The sequence below is a fragment of the Acinonyx jubatus genome, chromosome E2, assembly GCF_027475565.1.
Source record: "Acinonyx jubatus isolate Ajub_Pintada_27869175 chromosome E2, VMU_Ajub_asm_v1.0, whole genome shotgun sequence".
Lineage (NCBI taxonomy): Eukaryota > Metazoa > Chordata > Mammalia > Carnivora > Felidae > Acinonyx > Acinonyx jubatus.
Window position 1 is genome coordinate 28,477,394 of NC_069396.1, and position 15,940 is coordinate 28,493,333.

Sequence of the window (15,940 nt, forward strand, 5' to 3'; positions counted from 1 at the left end):
CTAGGCACTGAGGTACAGTGATGAGCAGGCACTCCTTCTACACTTGCAGAACCTGGAGAGCGTGTGGTGGATGAAGTGAAGGAGGTACTTCAGTAGTGTCTGCAAACCAGAGCAGAGGAGTGTTCGAGGCCCCGTGTGGCCCACAGGAGGAAGCAGGTGGCTGCCTCAAGGAGAAGAGCCTTGAAGGATGAGTTAGGTTTGTCTGGCTGGTAGAGGAACAGGGGCCAGGGGAGCTGAAGGTCCAGGCCGGAGGACCCAAGATTAGAAGCAGAGGAGTGTGATGAGGTCAGCTGCAGGGTAGGCTGCAGTAGAGGAGGGTGCTTGCAGCTGTTATATGCTCTGAAAGGAAGGTGAAGTTCATCCCAGGGCCTGGGAACAGAGGAAGAGTGGCATGATTTGATTTCCATTTTGGAAAGAGCCTTCTGGCCACAGAGTGAGCCAGACCAGAGGCAGCGGATCCTTCGGGCCCCAAGGCCCAGAGGTAATGTTTGATGAGTCTTGGCTATCTAGTGGTCCAAACTGGGATTGAGGTTTGAGAGATACTTAAAATATATATACACCAGACAGTGAGACCTTGCAGGCTGGATTGGAGATGGCCTCATGGAGGAGGCCATCTGGTTTAGGAAAGGGAAACATTTGAGCAGAGGGCATTTCAAGAGGAGTAGGTATGTTGAACCAGGTCCTAGGAGTGGGAAGTGGGCTTTGTGGGGAGGTGCAGAAAGACTGGAAGGGCACGCAGTCTCTCCTAGGTGGCAGAGCAAGTACTTTTCAAATGGTTAAGTTGTTCTCTGATGCAGATGGCATAGCCTTGTTCTGGAACCCCAGGGGTCTGCACTGTGAGTATCCCACTGGGGCTCACCAGAGGGTCCACAGAGCATCCGGACCCTCCTTGGGTACCGTGAGCACCTAGGGGTCTGCTGGTCACATGGTCCAAGTCAGAGGCACTTGCACCAGAGCCTGGACTTGCTCTGGGCCTGATTAAAAACACTCAGCCTTCAGAGGACCTGATGAACAAGTCTGAGTGTGCTGTATACTGCCTCCAAATTCCAGAGAAACATCTGCAGGACCATGCTTGTTTTCATGTTGGGGGGTGGGGATGGTGGTTGAGGTGCCATAACTTATCCCAGCATTCCCTAGACCCCCCAGATCCCCAAGAACATGATTGATGTGGCAGACCCTGAATCTTCATGAAGTTTACATTGCATCCTCTGGCATTTGCGCTGGGGGCAAGTTGAGGGATCGAAGACTGGGAGGCAGCCCAGTGTCAGGTCAAGAAGTCACGGAATGCCCCGTTAAGGGTTTTGGCAATAGGTCTTGAGGGAAACCAATAGAGCAGAAGACCTGCTCTGTGCCAGACAGCATGTTTCTTTCTTCATATCTCATGTGATTCCCAGCACAGCCTGTTTTTTATAGATGAGGGAACTCCAAGAGAGCAACTAGCTCGAACCAGCAAAGGACTGGAGGCAGTGCTACTACCTGAAGCCGGCCTCTTGGGTGTGGGACCTGTGTTGGCACAAAGGTCTACACTCAGAAGAGTTCTACACTTGACTGAATGCTATGTTGTCACCATCTTGAAATTGGTATCATTTTTGAACAACGTTGCCCTGCAAACCATGTTGCCAGTTCTGGCCAGGGGTGGCCGTTTCTGGAGCATCTCAGAGAGGCATGTGCACGGTGATTAGTAGCATGAAATTTGGCTGCAAGTGAAAGAATGGTTGTACCAGTTTGGACAACCCCTTAACCTCTCTAAACCTCAGTGCCCTCATCTGTGAAATGGGGCTAATTTTGATATTTACATCATGGGAACACTGTGTGCATTAAATGAGGCGATGCATGTAAAGACCTCAGAATCATGTCTGCCCAGGCAAACGCTTGACGTGTTGGATGTTGCTGACCTGGATCTTCTGTGGCCATGATTTCTTACAGAATATTCCCACCCAGTATTTGCACCTTGTGGCTGATCATTACTTCTACAACAAGCACTCCCCGGTTGAAATACGAGATAGTTTTCTGGACTTGCTTGGAGATGCGCTCTTTGTGGTCCCTGGGGTGGTCACAGCTCGATATCATAGAGGTGAGTCTCTCAGCACTACCCCCGCTCCCGACACAGCAGGGTCACAGCTCAGCAAGGCCAGTGGCCGCAGGAATTCTTGTTGCCTGATGACTGGCCCTGCTCCACCCTTCTGTTCCCTCAGTTAGAGGGAGTTCCCAAGGATGTCTGGGATACAACCCTGCAGGCTGACCTTTGCAATTGCCGTGCCTTTCAGAGTTCAGGGATGTTGATCAGTTTTTGTTGTTTCTGTTTCTCCTCCTTTGTCAGGACCATCCAGAAAATTCCCACCTCCCCATAATTTTATTTCCCACATTCCTTTCTCTGAAAGTGTCTTCCCAAACATTTTAAGTATCAGCAGTAGTGGAGCAATCAGAAAGGGAGTATAACTTGTGGCGACACAAACCTTGTTTCCCTCCTTACCCCTGCCCTTATTCTCTCTCTCTCTCTCTTTCATTTCCCTTTCCTTCTGTTTCCACAATTTTTTATCAAGAGCCTACTATGTTCCTGACAGTATTCTGGGCCCTGAGGATACATCAGTGAACAAAACAAAGACACCATGTAACTCACATTCTAGTTGGGGAGACTAACAAACAAGTCAAGATGGAATATATATGTGTTAGATGGTAATATAAGTAAAAAAACACAGGGCAGGGGATAGCAGTGGCAGGGCACTATTAGATTCTGTATCAAAAGGTCTGCAAAGGTGACAAGGGAATGAGGACCAAGAACGGACTCTTGAATTTGGGAACACAGAGGTCACTGGTGACCTTGACAGGAACTATTGTGATAGGATGATGGGAGTAAAAGCCTGGTTAAAACGGATTCAAGAGAAAATGAGCAAACTGATCTCCAGAGAATACAATCCCAATCTCAAACTTTCACCAGTGGTTTTGGAGAAATGAATGAACTGATTCAAAAAATTTACATGGAAATGCAAGGGTAGCCAAAACAATCTTGAACAAGAACACCAAAGTTAGTGGACTTACAAGTTATCTGATTTCAAGTGTTATTTTTGAGTACAGTCATTAAGAAAGTCTGTTACTGGCTGAAGAATAGACACATCGAACAGAGTGGAGAGTCCAGAAAATCGACAGTTAACCAGTTTTTGACAGAGGTGCCAAGATAATTCAATGGAGAAAGGAAATTCTGTTCAAAAAACAGAGCTGAAATGACTGGATATCTATGTAGAAAAAGTGAGCCTCAACCCTCTAACTCACACTATACACAAAAATCAACGTGAGTTGAGCTGTAGACCCAAATGCAAAAGCTTAACTTGTACTTAAGCAAAATAAACTTTTTTCTCATCAAAAAACACTATTAACAATGTTAGCAAAAGTGGTGGAGGCGGAAACTCCAAAATCTGTCCCACCACAAAAGCAGTGAATAAATTGGCAAGTACTGTCAGAATCAATTTTACCAGAACTCTGGAAATAAATCAAGGGTGTATAGCAAGCAAATGAGCATTTCATCAAAATATAGACCCTGGAGTCTCAGTGAGAGTGTTTGTGGCATGTTAACTTACTCTGCACCATTTCCTGCCACCAGCTAGGCAATGGCCTTAAAGACAGCAGCCCATATTTATAGTCTAGGCTGCTAGTACTGGAGGGAGAAAAAAAGAACCTATTCTCAAAGACTTGTGGTTGTCTGCTTTGACCTATCTGGTGGCTCCCTAAACAACTAAGCTAAAAGGGCTTGCTTTTATTTCCCCTAACATAGAGCTTTCTCAGGGATTAGACACCTACCTGGAGGGCATTTTTCATAAACATTTAAAGGTAAATGCATTTGCTGATACCACTAGGGGCAAGGGATAACAGTTGGAATAAATAAGAGACAACACTTAGGAGGAAAAGCTGGGCAATGAGCTGCTCTGGGAATAAAGGATTGAGAAGCTCTCCATATACCTGGGAATTTAGAAGGCCTTGTGCATATTCAGAGTAGGGAGCATGCTCATTAAAGCCCTGAGATGGCCCTAAGCTGTTATATCTGGCTGACCTGGAGGCTATCCTCAAACAGAAAGTGAAAACTAAGTAAGAGTTGTAAACTGTCTGGCTGAGTGTTGAGGGATGTTCCAACACACACACAATGCCCATCTTCAAAGACTGGGAGATTTTGTTTGTTTGTTTTAGGCTTTTATGAAAACCTCAGCTGACCCATAAAATTATTAGTTGACCACTAAGAAAACAGGAGAAAGACTTTGGTGGCTACACATGACCAAGAAACATTTATCTTTTTAATTTTTGTAATGTTTTATTTTATTTTTGAGAGAGAGAGAGAGAGAGAGCGAGCAGGGGAGAGGCAGAGAGAGAGGGAGACACAGAATCCAAAGCAGGCTCCAGGCTCTGAGCTGTCAGCACGGAGCCCAACGCAGGGCTCAAACCCACAAACTGTGAGATCATGACCTGAGCTGAAGTCGGATGCTTAACCGACTGAGCCACCCAGGCATCCCAGTACAGAAACATTTCTAAACAAACAAACGACCACAACCACAACAAGCAGTAACAACAAACCATGGAAAGGAGGTAGAATCTGATGTTCAGAGTTGCCACATTATAATATTCAAAATCTCCAGTTTTCAACAAAATATTACAAGGCATGCAAAGAAATGGGAAAGTATGGCCCACAGACAGGAAAATAATTAATAGAAACTGTCCCTGAAGAACCCCAGACATTAGATTTACTGAAGGCTTTAAACCAACTATTAAACATGCTCAAATAGCTGAAGGAAACCACATATAAAAAATTAAAGGAAACCATGAGAATGATGTTTCACCACATACAGAAGCAATAAAGGGAGAATTTATAAAATTATAAAAAGGACCAAATAGATATTCTGGCATTGAAAAATACAACTGGAATGGAAAATTCACTAGAGGGACTCCACAGCAGATTTGAACATAGAGAAGAAAGAAACAGAGAACTTGGACACAAATCCATTGATCTTACCCAATGTGAGGATCAGAAAGAAAAAGGAATGAAGAAAAGTGAACAGAGCTCAAGAGGCCTGTGGAACACCATTAAACATCTCAACATATGCATGATAGGACTTCCAGAAGGAGAGGAGAGAAAAAGAGGTAAAAATAATATTAAAAAAGTAATTATCAAAATGTCTCAAATTTGATGAAAGATGTAAATATTCATGTACATGAATTTCAGTGACTCCCAAGTAGGAGGAAACTCAAAGAGATGTATGTAGAGACATATTACAATCAATCAAAAACCAAAACCAGAAATTCCTGAAAAAGGTAAGAGAGAATAGACTGATCATGTACAAAGTAGTTTCAATAAGATTAACAGCTGATTTCTTAACAGAAACCACAGAGGCCAGAATGGCATATTCAAAGTGCTGAACTAATAATAATAATAATAATAATAAAGTGCCTGCCAACCAAGATTTCCATATGTCAAAACTATCTTGAAAAATGAAGGAGTAATCAAGACATTGCCAGATAAACAAAACCTGAGAGATTTTGTCACTAGTAAACCTGCCTGATAAGAAATGATAAAGGGAGTCCCTAAGGCTGAAATGAAAGGACACTAGACAGTATCTCAAACCCACAAGAAGAAAAAAGAGCACCACTAAAGGTACTCACATTACTTATGTTTACTTGTAGAAGTCAGTATTAATTCATTTTTGGTTCTCTAATGTCTCTTTTCTTCCTATATGATTTAAAAGACAAGTGTAAAGAACAATAATTTTAAATCTATGTTTTGACATACAGTGCATCAAGGTGCAATTTGCGACAACAACAACATAAAGGCACAGAGCTATAAAGGGGGAAAGTTTTTGTATACCATTGAGACAAAGTTGGTATTCATTGGAAATACATTATTTGAAATTAGGATGTTAATTATAATCCCCAGAACAACCACTTAGAAAATAACTACAAATATGTAGAGTAAAAGAAACAAGAGGGGAATCAAACTGGTACACTAGAAAATATTATCTAACACAAAAGAAAGTAGTAATGGAAGAATTGAAGAATAAAAAATATATGACATATTGAGGAGCAAATAGTAAAATGGCAGAAATAAACCCTTCCTAATCAGTAATTACACTAAATATAAATGGATTCTCTCAAAAGGCAGAGATTGCAGAATGAATGGATTATAAAAACAGAGTCCAACTGTATGCTGTTCTAAAAGAGACTCACTTTAGAAATAAAGATACAAATAGCTTGGAAGTAACAATGGATTCTTGGATATAATGCCAAAAGCGTAATGAAAAGAGAAAAAATAGATAAATTGGACTTCATAAAAATTAAAAATTATTGTGCATCAAAGCACAATATAAAGGAAGTGAAAAGACAACCCACAGAATGGGAGAAGATATTTACAAATCATATACAGTAAAACCTTGGATTGAGAGCAACTTGTTCTGTGAGTGTTCCACAAGACAAGCAAACATTTCTAATAAAATTTAGCTTGATAAATGAGCAATGCTTGCAATACAAATAGTACGTGACACCAAACATCACATGATCACAGCTGAGCCATTGATTCTTCTCTCTCTCTCTCTTGCTGTGGGATTGTGGGTGATCGTCTCCCATGCTCAGATGCTCAGTCTCAGGCCAGAGTGTTTGGCAGAAATCAGTGATTTTTCAAAACATTGGAAGGTGCCTACAACTGGCACTAGTATATTTTTTGTCACTTCAAAGCACCTATGGATAGTCCTTTGCTTATCCATACAAGAGTAAGCTTAGGAATGCTTTGCTTCATTCTAGGTCAGGCTGCCTGAGATATAGACCCTTTCCTCTGCTGCCTTGCCAGTTACATTAAATACAGTATATGACAAGAGTTTATTAATATTGTGCTGTAGTCAACATCTGTGTGAACATAGACAATGGTCCCCATGCAGAAAAATGTTGAAAGGGAAGGCAGTAAGAAGGAGATGATTATGGTGGAAGTTAAGGAAATCATTGAGAGGTCAGAATGAGGTATGTGGGTGGCCAAAATTGCAAGGTTTTATAGGAAATCTACATTGAGCATTTGCACAATATTAAAGCAGAAACAAGAAATAAGGGGGCTAGATGCAGCAAAAGGAGTCAGGAGAATATCAAAGCAATGGCCACATGTTCCGGAAGATGTAGAAAAGTTGCTTCTGGTTTGGATAAATGGGAAGCAACTAGCAGGTGATACTGTGACCAAGAACTTTATCTATGAGACGGCAAATGCCTTGTACGCTGACCTCATAAGTAAACTGCCAGGTACATCAACAGAAAATGAAAAAGTCTTCAAGGCAGGCAGGGGTTGGTTTGATAACTTTAAGAGGACAAGTGGCATCCATAGTGTTGTGAGGCATGGAGAGACTTTGAGTTCGGATGCTAAAGCAGCTGACGCGTTCACTACCAAGTTCAAGAAGCTCATGGTTTCCGAGTGTTACCTGCCGGAGTAAGTTTTTAACTGTGATGAGATGGGGCTGTTTTGGAAAAAGATGCCAAAGAGGACCTACATTACAGAAGAAGGGAATGCAATGCACAGTCACAAGCCGGTGAAAGACCATCTCCCCCTCTTGTTTTGTAATAATGCAGGCGAGTTAAAGTCAAACACCTGCTCGTGTATCATTCCACGAATTCACAAACCTTCAAGAAATGCAAGGTGCAGACAAGCCAGTTAAACGTTGTATGGAGGTCCAACAGCAAGGCTTGGGTCACTCATAGCTTGTTCATTGAGTAGCTCAACGAGGGCTTCAGTCCTGCAGTGAAGAAATACCTTTTTAAAATAATCTGCCACTCGAAGCTTTGCTGATTATGGACAACACTCCTGCTCATCCTCCAGGCTTTGAGGATGACTTACTGGAGGAATTCGAGTTCCTTAAGGTCAAGTTCCTTCCTCCCAACACCACTCCAATCCTCCAGCTCATGGGTCAGCAGGCCATTTCAAACTTTGAAAGGCTTTACACCAAAGCACTATTTCAGCAATGCTTTGAGGTAACCGAAGGAACAAACCTTACCCTGTGAGCATTTTGGAAAAATCATTTCCCCATCATGAGCTGCCTCAAGATCATCGATAAAGCCTGGGATGGGGTCACCAAGAGAACCCTCAGTTCTGCTTGGAGAAAACTGTGGCCTAACTGCATTCTTGGACATGACTTGGAGGGGCTTGCTCATGAACAGGAGCCGTCAGTTGGCCATGTTTGTGGGGAAGTCCATGGGACTGGAGGTGAATGAGGACAATATTCAAGAGCTGGTGGAGACACATGGCCAGGAGCTGACCACCGACGAACTGAAGGCTCTGCATCACGAGCAACAGCAAGAGGTTATGGAGGGGGTCTCGTTGGCAGAGGAGGAGAAAAAGGCAGAGGGATCCCTCACTTCCAATGAGATTAGGGAGACATGTAAAATGTGGGAAACAGTGAAACATTTTGTAGAAAAGCACCGTCCAAATAAGGCTGCAGCGGTGTGAGTGATGGATCTATTTAATGGCAATGCCATGTCATATTTCTGTGAAGTCCTCAAAAGGAGGCAAAAGCAAGTGTCATTGGATGGGTTCCTTATTGAAGCTGCATGAAAAGAAAATGATTCCACGGAGCCAATGGATAGCAGTGATTCTAATAGCGATAGTGAAATTCTTCCTACACAATAACCCTCCTCTAGTCTCCCTCACATCAGCCGTGAAGGTTTTCAAAGGTAAGTGCAGGTTACTTTGCTTATTTTTCTATTTTGTATTTTCTTTATTATTTTGTATTATATTATAGTATTGTAATCATTTTTATGTGAGTATTTTTGGGTTGTGGAATGAATCATCTGAGTTTCCATTATTTTTTATGGGGAAATTTACTTTGATATACAAGTGCTTTGGATTACAAGCATGTTCCAGGACAAATTATGCTCACCAACCAAGGTTTTACTGTATATGATAAGGGTCTGTTATTCAGAATATATGAAGGACTCAACAAAAAGCCAAATAACTCAATTCAAAAATGGGCAAAGAACTGAATGGACATCTCTCTAAAATAGATATACAAATGACTAATGAGCACATGAAAGGGTGATCAACATTATTAGCCATCAGGGAAGGCAAATCAGATCAAGTCACAGTAACATACCACTTCATAACCACCAGAGTTGCTGCAATAAAAGAACAAATAAACAAACAAAACCCAGAAAACCACAATGTTATTGAGAATGTGGAGAAACTGGAACTCTCATATACAGCTGGTGGGAACGGTAAATGGTACATGCAAATGTGGCAAGAGGGTTTGGCTGGTCCTCAAAAACTTAAACATAAAAGTACCTTATAACTCAGCAATTCCACTCTAGGGATATACCCAAGATAACTGAAAACAATAGTTTGACATGAATGTTCACAGCAGCCTTCTTTAGAGAGATCAAACAGTGGTAACAAAGCCAAAGGTCCATCAGCCCATGAAAGGATAAACAAAATGTGGTGTCTATATACAATGGATTATTATGTGGCCATAGTGAGCAATGAAATGCTGATACATGCTACAACATTGTTGAACTATGAAAACGTGCTAAGTGAAAGAAGCCAGACACAAAAGGCCACATGTGTGATTCCATTTATATAAAATGTCCGAATTGGCAAATCCATAGAGACAGAAAGTAGTCTCCGAACGAAGGGCAAATGGGGAGTGACTGCATAAAGGCTTCTGTTTGGGGTGCTGAAAATGTTCTGGACCTAGATAGTGGTGATGGTTGCACAACATTCCGAACCTACTAAAAGCCACTGATTTGCACACTTAGAAATGGTTACAGTGGTGTATTTTACATTAAAAGAAAAAAAAAAAACCAGAGCGCTGTTACAAAAATGAAGAGGCAAGCCACAGACTGGACCAAAATATTCACAACATAATTGTCTGACAAAAAATTCATATCCAGAATGTGAGAATTCTTACAATTCAATAACGAAGAGACAAACAATCCAATTACAAATGGATAAAAGGCTTGAAGGGATACTTCACAAAACAAGATATCTGAACACTGAAAAGGTGCTCAATGTTATTAGTCATCAGGAAAATGCAAAATAAACTTCAAATGAGGAAACCATTTACACCTCTGGAACGGCTAATATTAAAAACACAGAGGCGCCTGGGTGGCTCAGTCGGTTTAGCCTCTGACTCTTGGTTTTGGCTCAGGTCATGATATCACAGTTTGTGAGTTCGAGCCCCACATTGGGCTTGCACTAACAGTGTGGAGCCTGCTTGGGATTCTCTTTCTCCCTCTTTCTCTGCCCCTCTGTGCTCTCTCTCTCTCTTAAAATAAAATTTTTAAAAAATGAAAAAAAAAAACCTACAAACTATATACCCAGAAGTATTCCACATCCAAGGATGTGGAATATTCAGAAGTGTCATATACTTCTGGAAAGAATGTAAAATGATATAACCATTCTGGAAAGCTGTCAAGTTTCTTACACAGTTTAATGTACACCTACCCTGTTACTCAACCATTCTACTCTTAGATATTCACTGAAGAAAAGTGAAAGCATAGGTCCTTACAAAAGACTTGTATATGGATATCCCTAGCGGCTTTAATCATAATACCACCAAACTAGAAAGAACCTAAAAGTCTATCATCAGACAAATGGATAAATACATTGTGATATATTAATGCAGTAGCATACTACTTGGTGATGAAAAAACAATCAACTACTGATGCATGGAATAACATGCATGAATCTCAAAAACATTACACTGAAGAAAAGAAGCCAGACACAAAAAAGTCTATATAATTCCATTTACACGGAGGTCAAGCACAGGCGAAATTAATCTGTGGTGACAGGAATAAAAACATTGATTGTTTCTTGGTAGAGTGACTACAAAGACACCAAAGGGAATTTTCCAGGCTGATAGAAACGGTCTGTATACCTGGGCATGGTGATGTCATGTCGTGAATGTCAGTGCATTTGTAAAATCTCATCAAACTGTACAATTAAAATCTGCGTTTTTTATTGCCCCTAAATGATACTTCAGTTAATGGAGAGAAAGAGAGAGACAATGAGAGGAGAGGAAGCAGAGATGATGAGTAATGTCAGGTCTTGCTAGAAGGGATTTAGAGAGATAAGGCAGTAACCAGAGGGGAAACGGAGACCAAGAGTACGTGTGTTTGTGTGTGCCTGTGTGTGCGCATGTGTGTGTCGGTGCGTGTGTACGTTGCACATGTGTGTATGCATGTTAAGGAGAGACTCTGGAAGCCTGTTGGCTACTGATGGCAGTGGTCCAGTAGAGAAACATTGATGATGCAGGGAAGGAAGGGGGGATTACAAAGCAAAAGCCTTCAGCTGAAGAGAGATGAAACAATGTTGAAAGCAGGGAGTAACTTTTTTCGCTTTGTCTCCAGACAGCCGAACCAGAGTTAGTGACAAGAAGTCACAGGGAGGTAGGTCTTGGCTCAGTAAGAAAGGCTTTTAGAGAAGTAAAAAACTATTGCCCTCTCAGACTGCCCCGAGGGGTGCTGAGCTCTTGCCACCAGGGGCGTAGGGGCTGCTGGGGCAGGAAGTGCTGGCCTCCGACAAAGAAGAAGGAAGTTAGCATGGTTCGACTCACCTGTCTTCTCCCAGACATCCCACCCGTGGGTCTGTGGAGCCAGGACCAGCCCGGGTGGGGACGCAGGGCCGACCCTGCTCCGCTGCGCATGCGCACCGGCCGCAGGCCCTTTCCTGCCTCTCCACAGATGCTGGCGCACCTGTCTACTTCTATGAGTTTCAACACCGGCCCCAGTGTTTAAACGACACAAGGCCAGCTTTCGTGAAAGCCGATCACTCTGATGAAATCCGCTTCGTCTTTGGAGGTGCCTTCCTGAAAGGCGACATTGTCATGTTCGGTAAGAAACGGCTTCGGGGGCTTCTCCTCTCGCAGGGACTGGAGCTTGGGATGAGCTGGGGAGAAGGCACTGTTAGCACGAAGTCCCTCAACCGCCCAATACTATGCAAGAGTCCAGAAGACTGGTGGGTTAGGATTTAATCTATGGTTTACAGACATAGCCATTCCCTGGAAAATGCCCCCCTCTTATTTTTAGGAAAAGGAGTTGCCAGCGTTTGCTTGATAAGTGTTTCTCTTCATACTAAAGCCTAAAGGCGTGGGCCCTTGAGGGCACTCGTGCAATCTAATTTTTTTGTTTTTAGTTAGAACCTCTTTCTTCCTTCTCTCTGACCACTAGTCTCAACCCTCCTTGCCCTTTCTAGAATCACTGATGCTACCCAGGGCTTTAAAAGGAAAACAAACAAACAAACAAACATGTTTTTCATAATTCCAGCCCAAAGTAGTGGGACCCAGGTGATCTAATGTAGATGCTTGCAAACTGTTGCTAGCAAGTTTCGCTCATTCATTCCTGAATTTATGACCTGTGCAGTGCCTAAAATAAGAAGCCAGTCATATGAGGTTATCAATAGAGAAAATATAGGAACTACACACTACAGATATCACTAAAATATTTTGTTTAAGAAATTACACAATACAGGCTCTTAAGCAGTTCGCGCTGGCTTCTGGACAATGAGGACAGAGCCTCCGCCTAAATATGCGCTCTGTTTATTCATTATGTGATTTATTCATTCCCATCCTCGTAATACAGGTAATGACACAACTACCTCCTACATTGTCTTAAGGATTAAATGAAACAATTCTCATGAGGTATACAGTGAGTGCTTAATAAATGTCCCTGTTACTATTACTCAGCAGCCATCACTGAGCATATAACTGTGTGATGGGCACAGGAATCTCCAAATGGGAAAAAATGAACCGCATGTGTATCAAAGGCTAAATTCCTTAATATCTAAGGAGCTCTTGGGGCGCCTGGGTGGCTCAGTTAACCGTCCGACTCTTGATCTCAGCTCAGGTCTTGATCTCAGGCCTCTCACTGGGCTCCACACTGGGCATGAAGCCTACTTAAAAAATATAGATAGATAGATAGAGATAGAGATAGAGAGATATATGGTATACATATCTATAAATATATATGGTACATAATATATATAAAGAACTCCTAAAATCAATGGGAAAATAACAACCCAGTCAAACACTGGGCAATATATAAATAGTTTATGGAAGAAGAAACATGTGACTTTTAAGCATGAAAGTCCACTCGACCTCACCAATATCAAGAGGATTGAACATTAACCTTGACTGAGGAATTCTCTCTCAACTATCAAGGTTAGGGAGAGCAGTACATTTTACATAATATATTTCAGCAGGTGTGGGGAGACCGACAACCTCATATACTAATGGAAAATTTAAAATGCAGATAGTCTTTACCCTAGTAGTTCAACTTCTAGAATTTTTTGCACAATTATATACAGGCGAAGGTTTAGGCACACACTGAAGCATTGCTTCCACCAGCAAAAGATTGGAAACGATGCTAAGATCCACCAAGAGAATATCGGATGCCTGAATTATATATTCATAGATAACTGAATATATACATACTTACGTGTTATACCTTTATAGAACAATAAATGGCAATGAATGGAAGGTTTATAGACAACAGTGTGGGCCTATCTCCTGGATACAGTTTTAGTACAAAGAGAAAGACGCAGGATATATGTTCGTATTATACCGAGTATGTAAAAAGGCATCTGCCAAAAACCCTTGCATGAGGCTAGCCTGCCTTCGGAGGACACTCAAGAAGCCGGTAGCTATGGTTGCCTCTGAGGCTGGTAACTAACTGGGTGTCTGGAGGGAAGAGACAGGAGGGAAACTTACTTTCGTTAGATACCCTGCCTGCATTTTGGATTTGTCCTTTGAGCAAGTATTACTTTCTCAAATAGAGAAATGCCATAATTAATTAATTGTTCGAGGGGGAGTGGTAGAAGGAGAGAGAGAGGTGGCCTCTGACCCGAGGAAACCTGCAGCCTCATGGGAATTTCTGGAAGAGCACTGGTTAGACAGGGAAGCTGTGTGATCCGCCTCCTCCATTTGGAAGCCAGGATCCCTCGGGCGAACCCTGGCGGCTCTAGGCCTCAGTATGTGCAGACACAAAATGAGCCCAACGATTGAGGATTGAGCGGTGGGCCAGTGAGAGGATCCCGGTGGGAAGGGAGGTGTGAACGAGATTCAGCAGGCCCGAAGCACCTTGGGCTTCTGGCAAATCCGTGTGAGAGCCGGATTTTGTGATTGTCTCCTTCAGAAGGGGCCACCGAGGAGGAGAAATTGCTGAGCAGGAAGATGATGAGGTACTGGGCCAACTTTGCTCGGACTGGGTAAGTGAGCACTGCCTTGGTGCGGGCTTTCCCCACAGCCGGGTGTCTGGGGGGTAGCAATCTCACCCCCACCTCTGCCCTCACTTCCAGGGACCCTAACGGGGAAGGTGTGCCTCTGTGGCCAGCCTACACCCAGAGCGAGCAGTACCTGAAGCTGGATCTGAACGTGAGCGTGGGACAGAAACTGAAGGAGCAAGAGGTGGAGTTTTGGACGAATACCATCCCCTGATACCCTCCACTTCCACAGCCCTCCCCAGTCCTCCTTCTCCCTTACTCTCCCTTTCTCTGCTCCCGCCTGGCTTCTTCTCTTCTGCTCCATGGGAAGTTCTCTCTGTGTGATTTGGTTTTCCTTCTTCCACAGTTTCACCCGCGATCCTTAGCTCCGTTTCTGTGTTTAGCTACTTCGTGGAATCAGCTGCTTTCACCGATGTTTTATGGTCTTGAGGGTGATTCTTAGGGGAATTCTTTTCAACATCAAACAATGCTACCGGCCTTGGAAGGCTACCAGATTTCTTCAATAAATCACCGTGATGGCTGGCATATTACTTGGTATCATAATGACCTTGTTAGTCAGATGAAACACAATCAGAATGTGAAATATGTACAAGGAACAGAATTTAATTCAGTGTTCAGAACATTCTCACAACCCCCAGCATTCAAGATGATGTGGACTTCCTATGAGAGAAGGTGTCTGTGTGTGTTAAGTGAAATGTGAGTGCTTCAGCTCCGATCCAGGCGAGTTTCAGCCACAAGCCAAACATGGATGTCCTGAACACCGATGGCCTGAACCGGATCTTTCCTCCAGCTCAGGAGATATGTGGGGGAGGGGTGGGGGAGGCCGGAGAGCCTCCTTCTCAGCAATGGAAACCAGACATCCTCCAAGGTCAGGGGCCCAGAAGTCAGACGCCAGGCAGTAAGGTCAGGTCAGGGAGATACTGAGGAGAAAAGATGTTTGATGGGACTGAGACTAATCCATCTTTCCATAAACCTATAATGGGTGCCTGATGTGTACCAGACATATCCCCACTGGAGCTACAGTGGCAAGCAAGACACGTTCGCCACCAGTGGTAAGCAAACAAACAGTAAGCAAACATTCACACAGACGAATATCTGATGATAGAAATTTGATAAGTTCACCTAGGGAGAGTAAGGTGTTTTATTAAAGTGTAACGGGGGACCTAATTTAGATGGAAGTCTTAGGAGGTTCCCTCTGGAGAAATAATATTTATCTTAAGAAAGGGTGAATTAGAGTTAGCCAGTTGATAGGTAGGGATGCACTTGTACCCTTGGTTTCCATATAATTCATATTAAAACCACATAATCCCTATTCTATTCATGTCATTTACCAGGGTAGTTAGTTTTTCCTTGTGATTGCTCCAAGAGTACGTATGTGCATAGAATAGGAGGGTTCCCGAAATGTCAGTAATGTAGAGTTCCTCTGGGTCAGAGATCTCCTAATCCTAGCCTGAGTTTGGCCCCAAGAAATGCTTTGTTTAGTCCACACATGTCAAAAACATTTTGGAATTAATTTCCAGTTAATATGAAGTTAGGGGAATTTCACTTTGGAAGCCATGTGTCCAGCTTCTCCAGAGTAGAAGAAGAAGGTAAAAAAAAAAAAAAAAAAGGAGGTGGAGGTGGAAGAGGAGGAGCAAGAAGAAGAAATCTGGCATCAGCGGAGCTGAATTCCCACCTGGTAACCAGGGTTTCTGACAGCCCACACATCACCTTTGAGCCAAT

The 15,940-nt window shown here is 42.8% G+C and overlaps 1 protein-coding gene across 1 annotated transcript in view; it reads left to right on the forward strand.

Annotated features, from left to right (window-relative positions):
- CES5A (carboxylesterase 5A) overlaps positions 1-14,743 on the forward strand; it is a 29,298-nt gene extending 14,555 nt beyond the window's left edge. The window contains exons 10-13 of the mRNA XM_015070352.3: positions 1,927-2,074; positions 11,683-11,832; positions 14,131-14,203; positions 14,294-14,743. Of these exons, the coding sequence (XP_014925838.2) occupies positions 1,927-2,074; positions 11,683-11,832; positions 14,131-14,203; positions 14,294-14,432 (510 nt within the window). The 3' untranslated portion in view covers positions 14,433-14,743. The remainder of the gene's footprint in view (positions 1-1,926; positions 2,075-11,682; positions 11,833-14,130; positions 14,204-14,293) is intronic.
- The last annotated feature ends 1,197 nt before the right edge of the window (positions 14,744-15,940 follow it).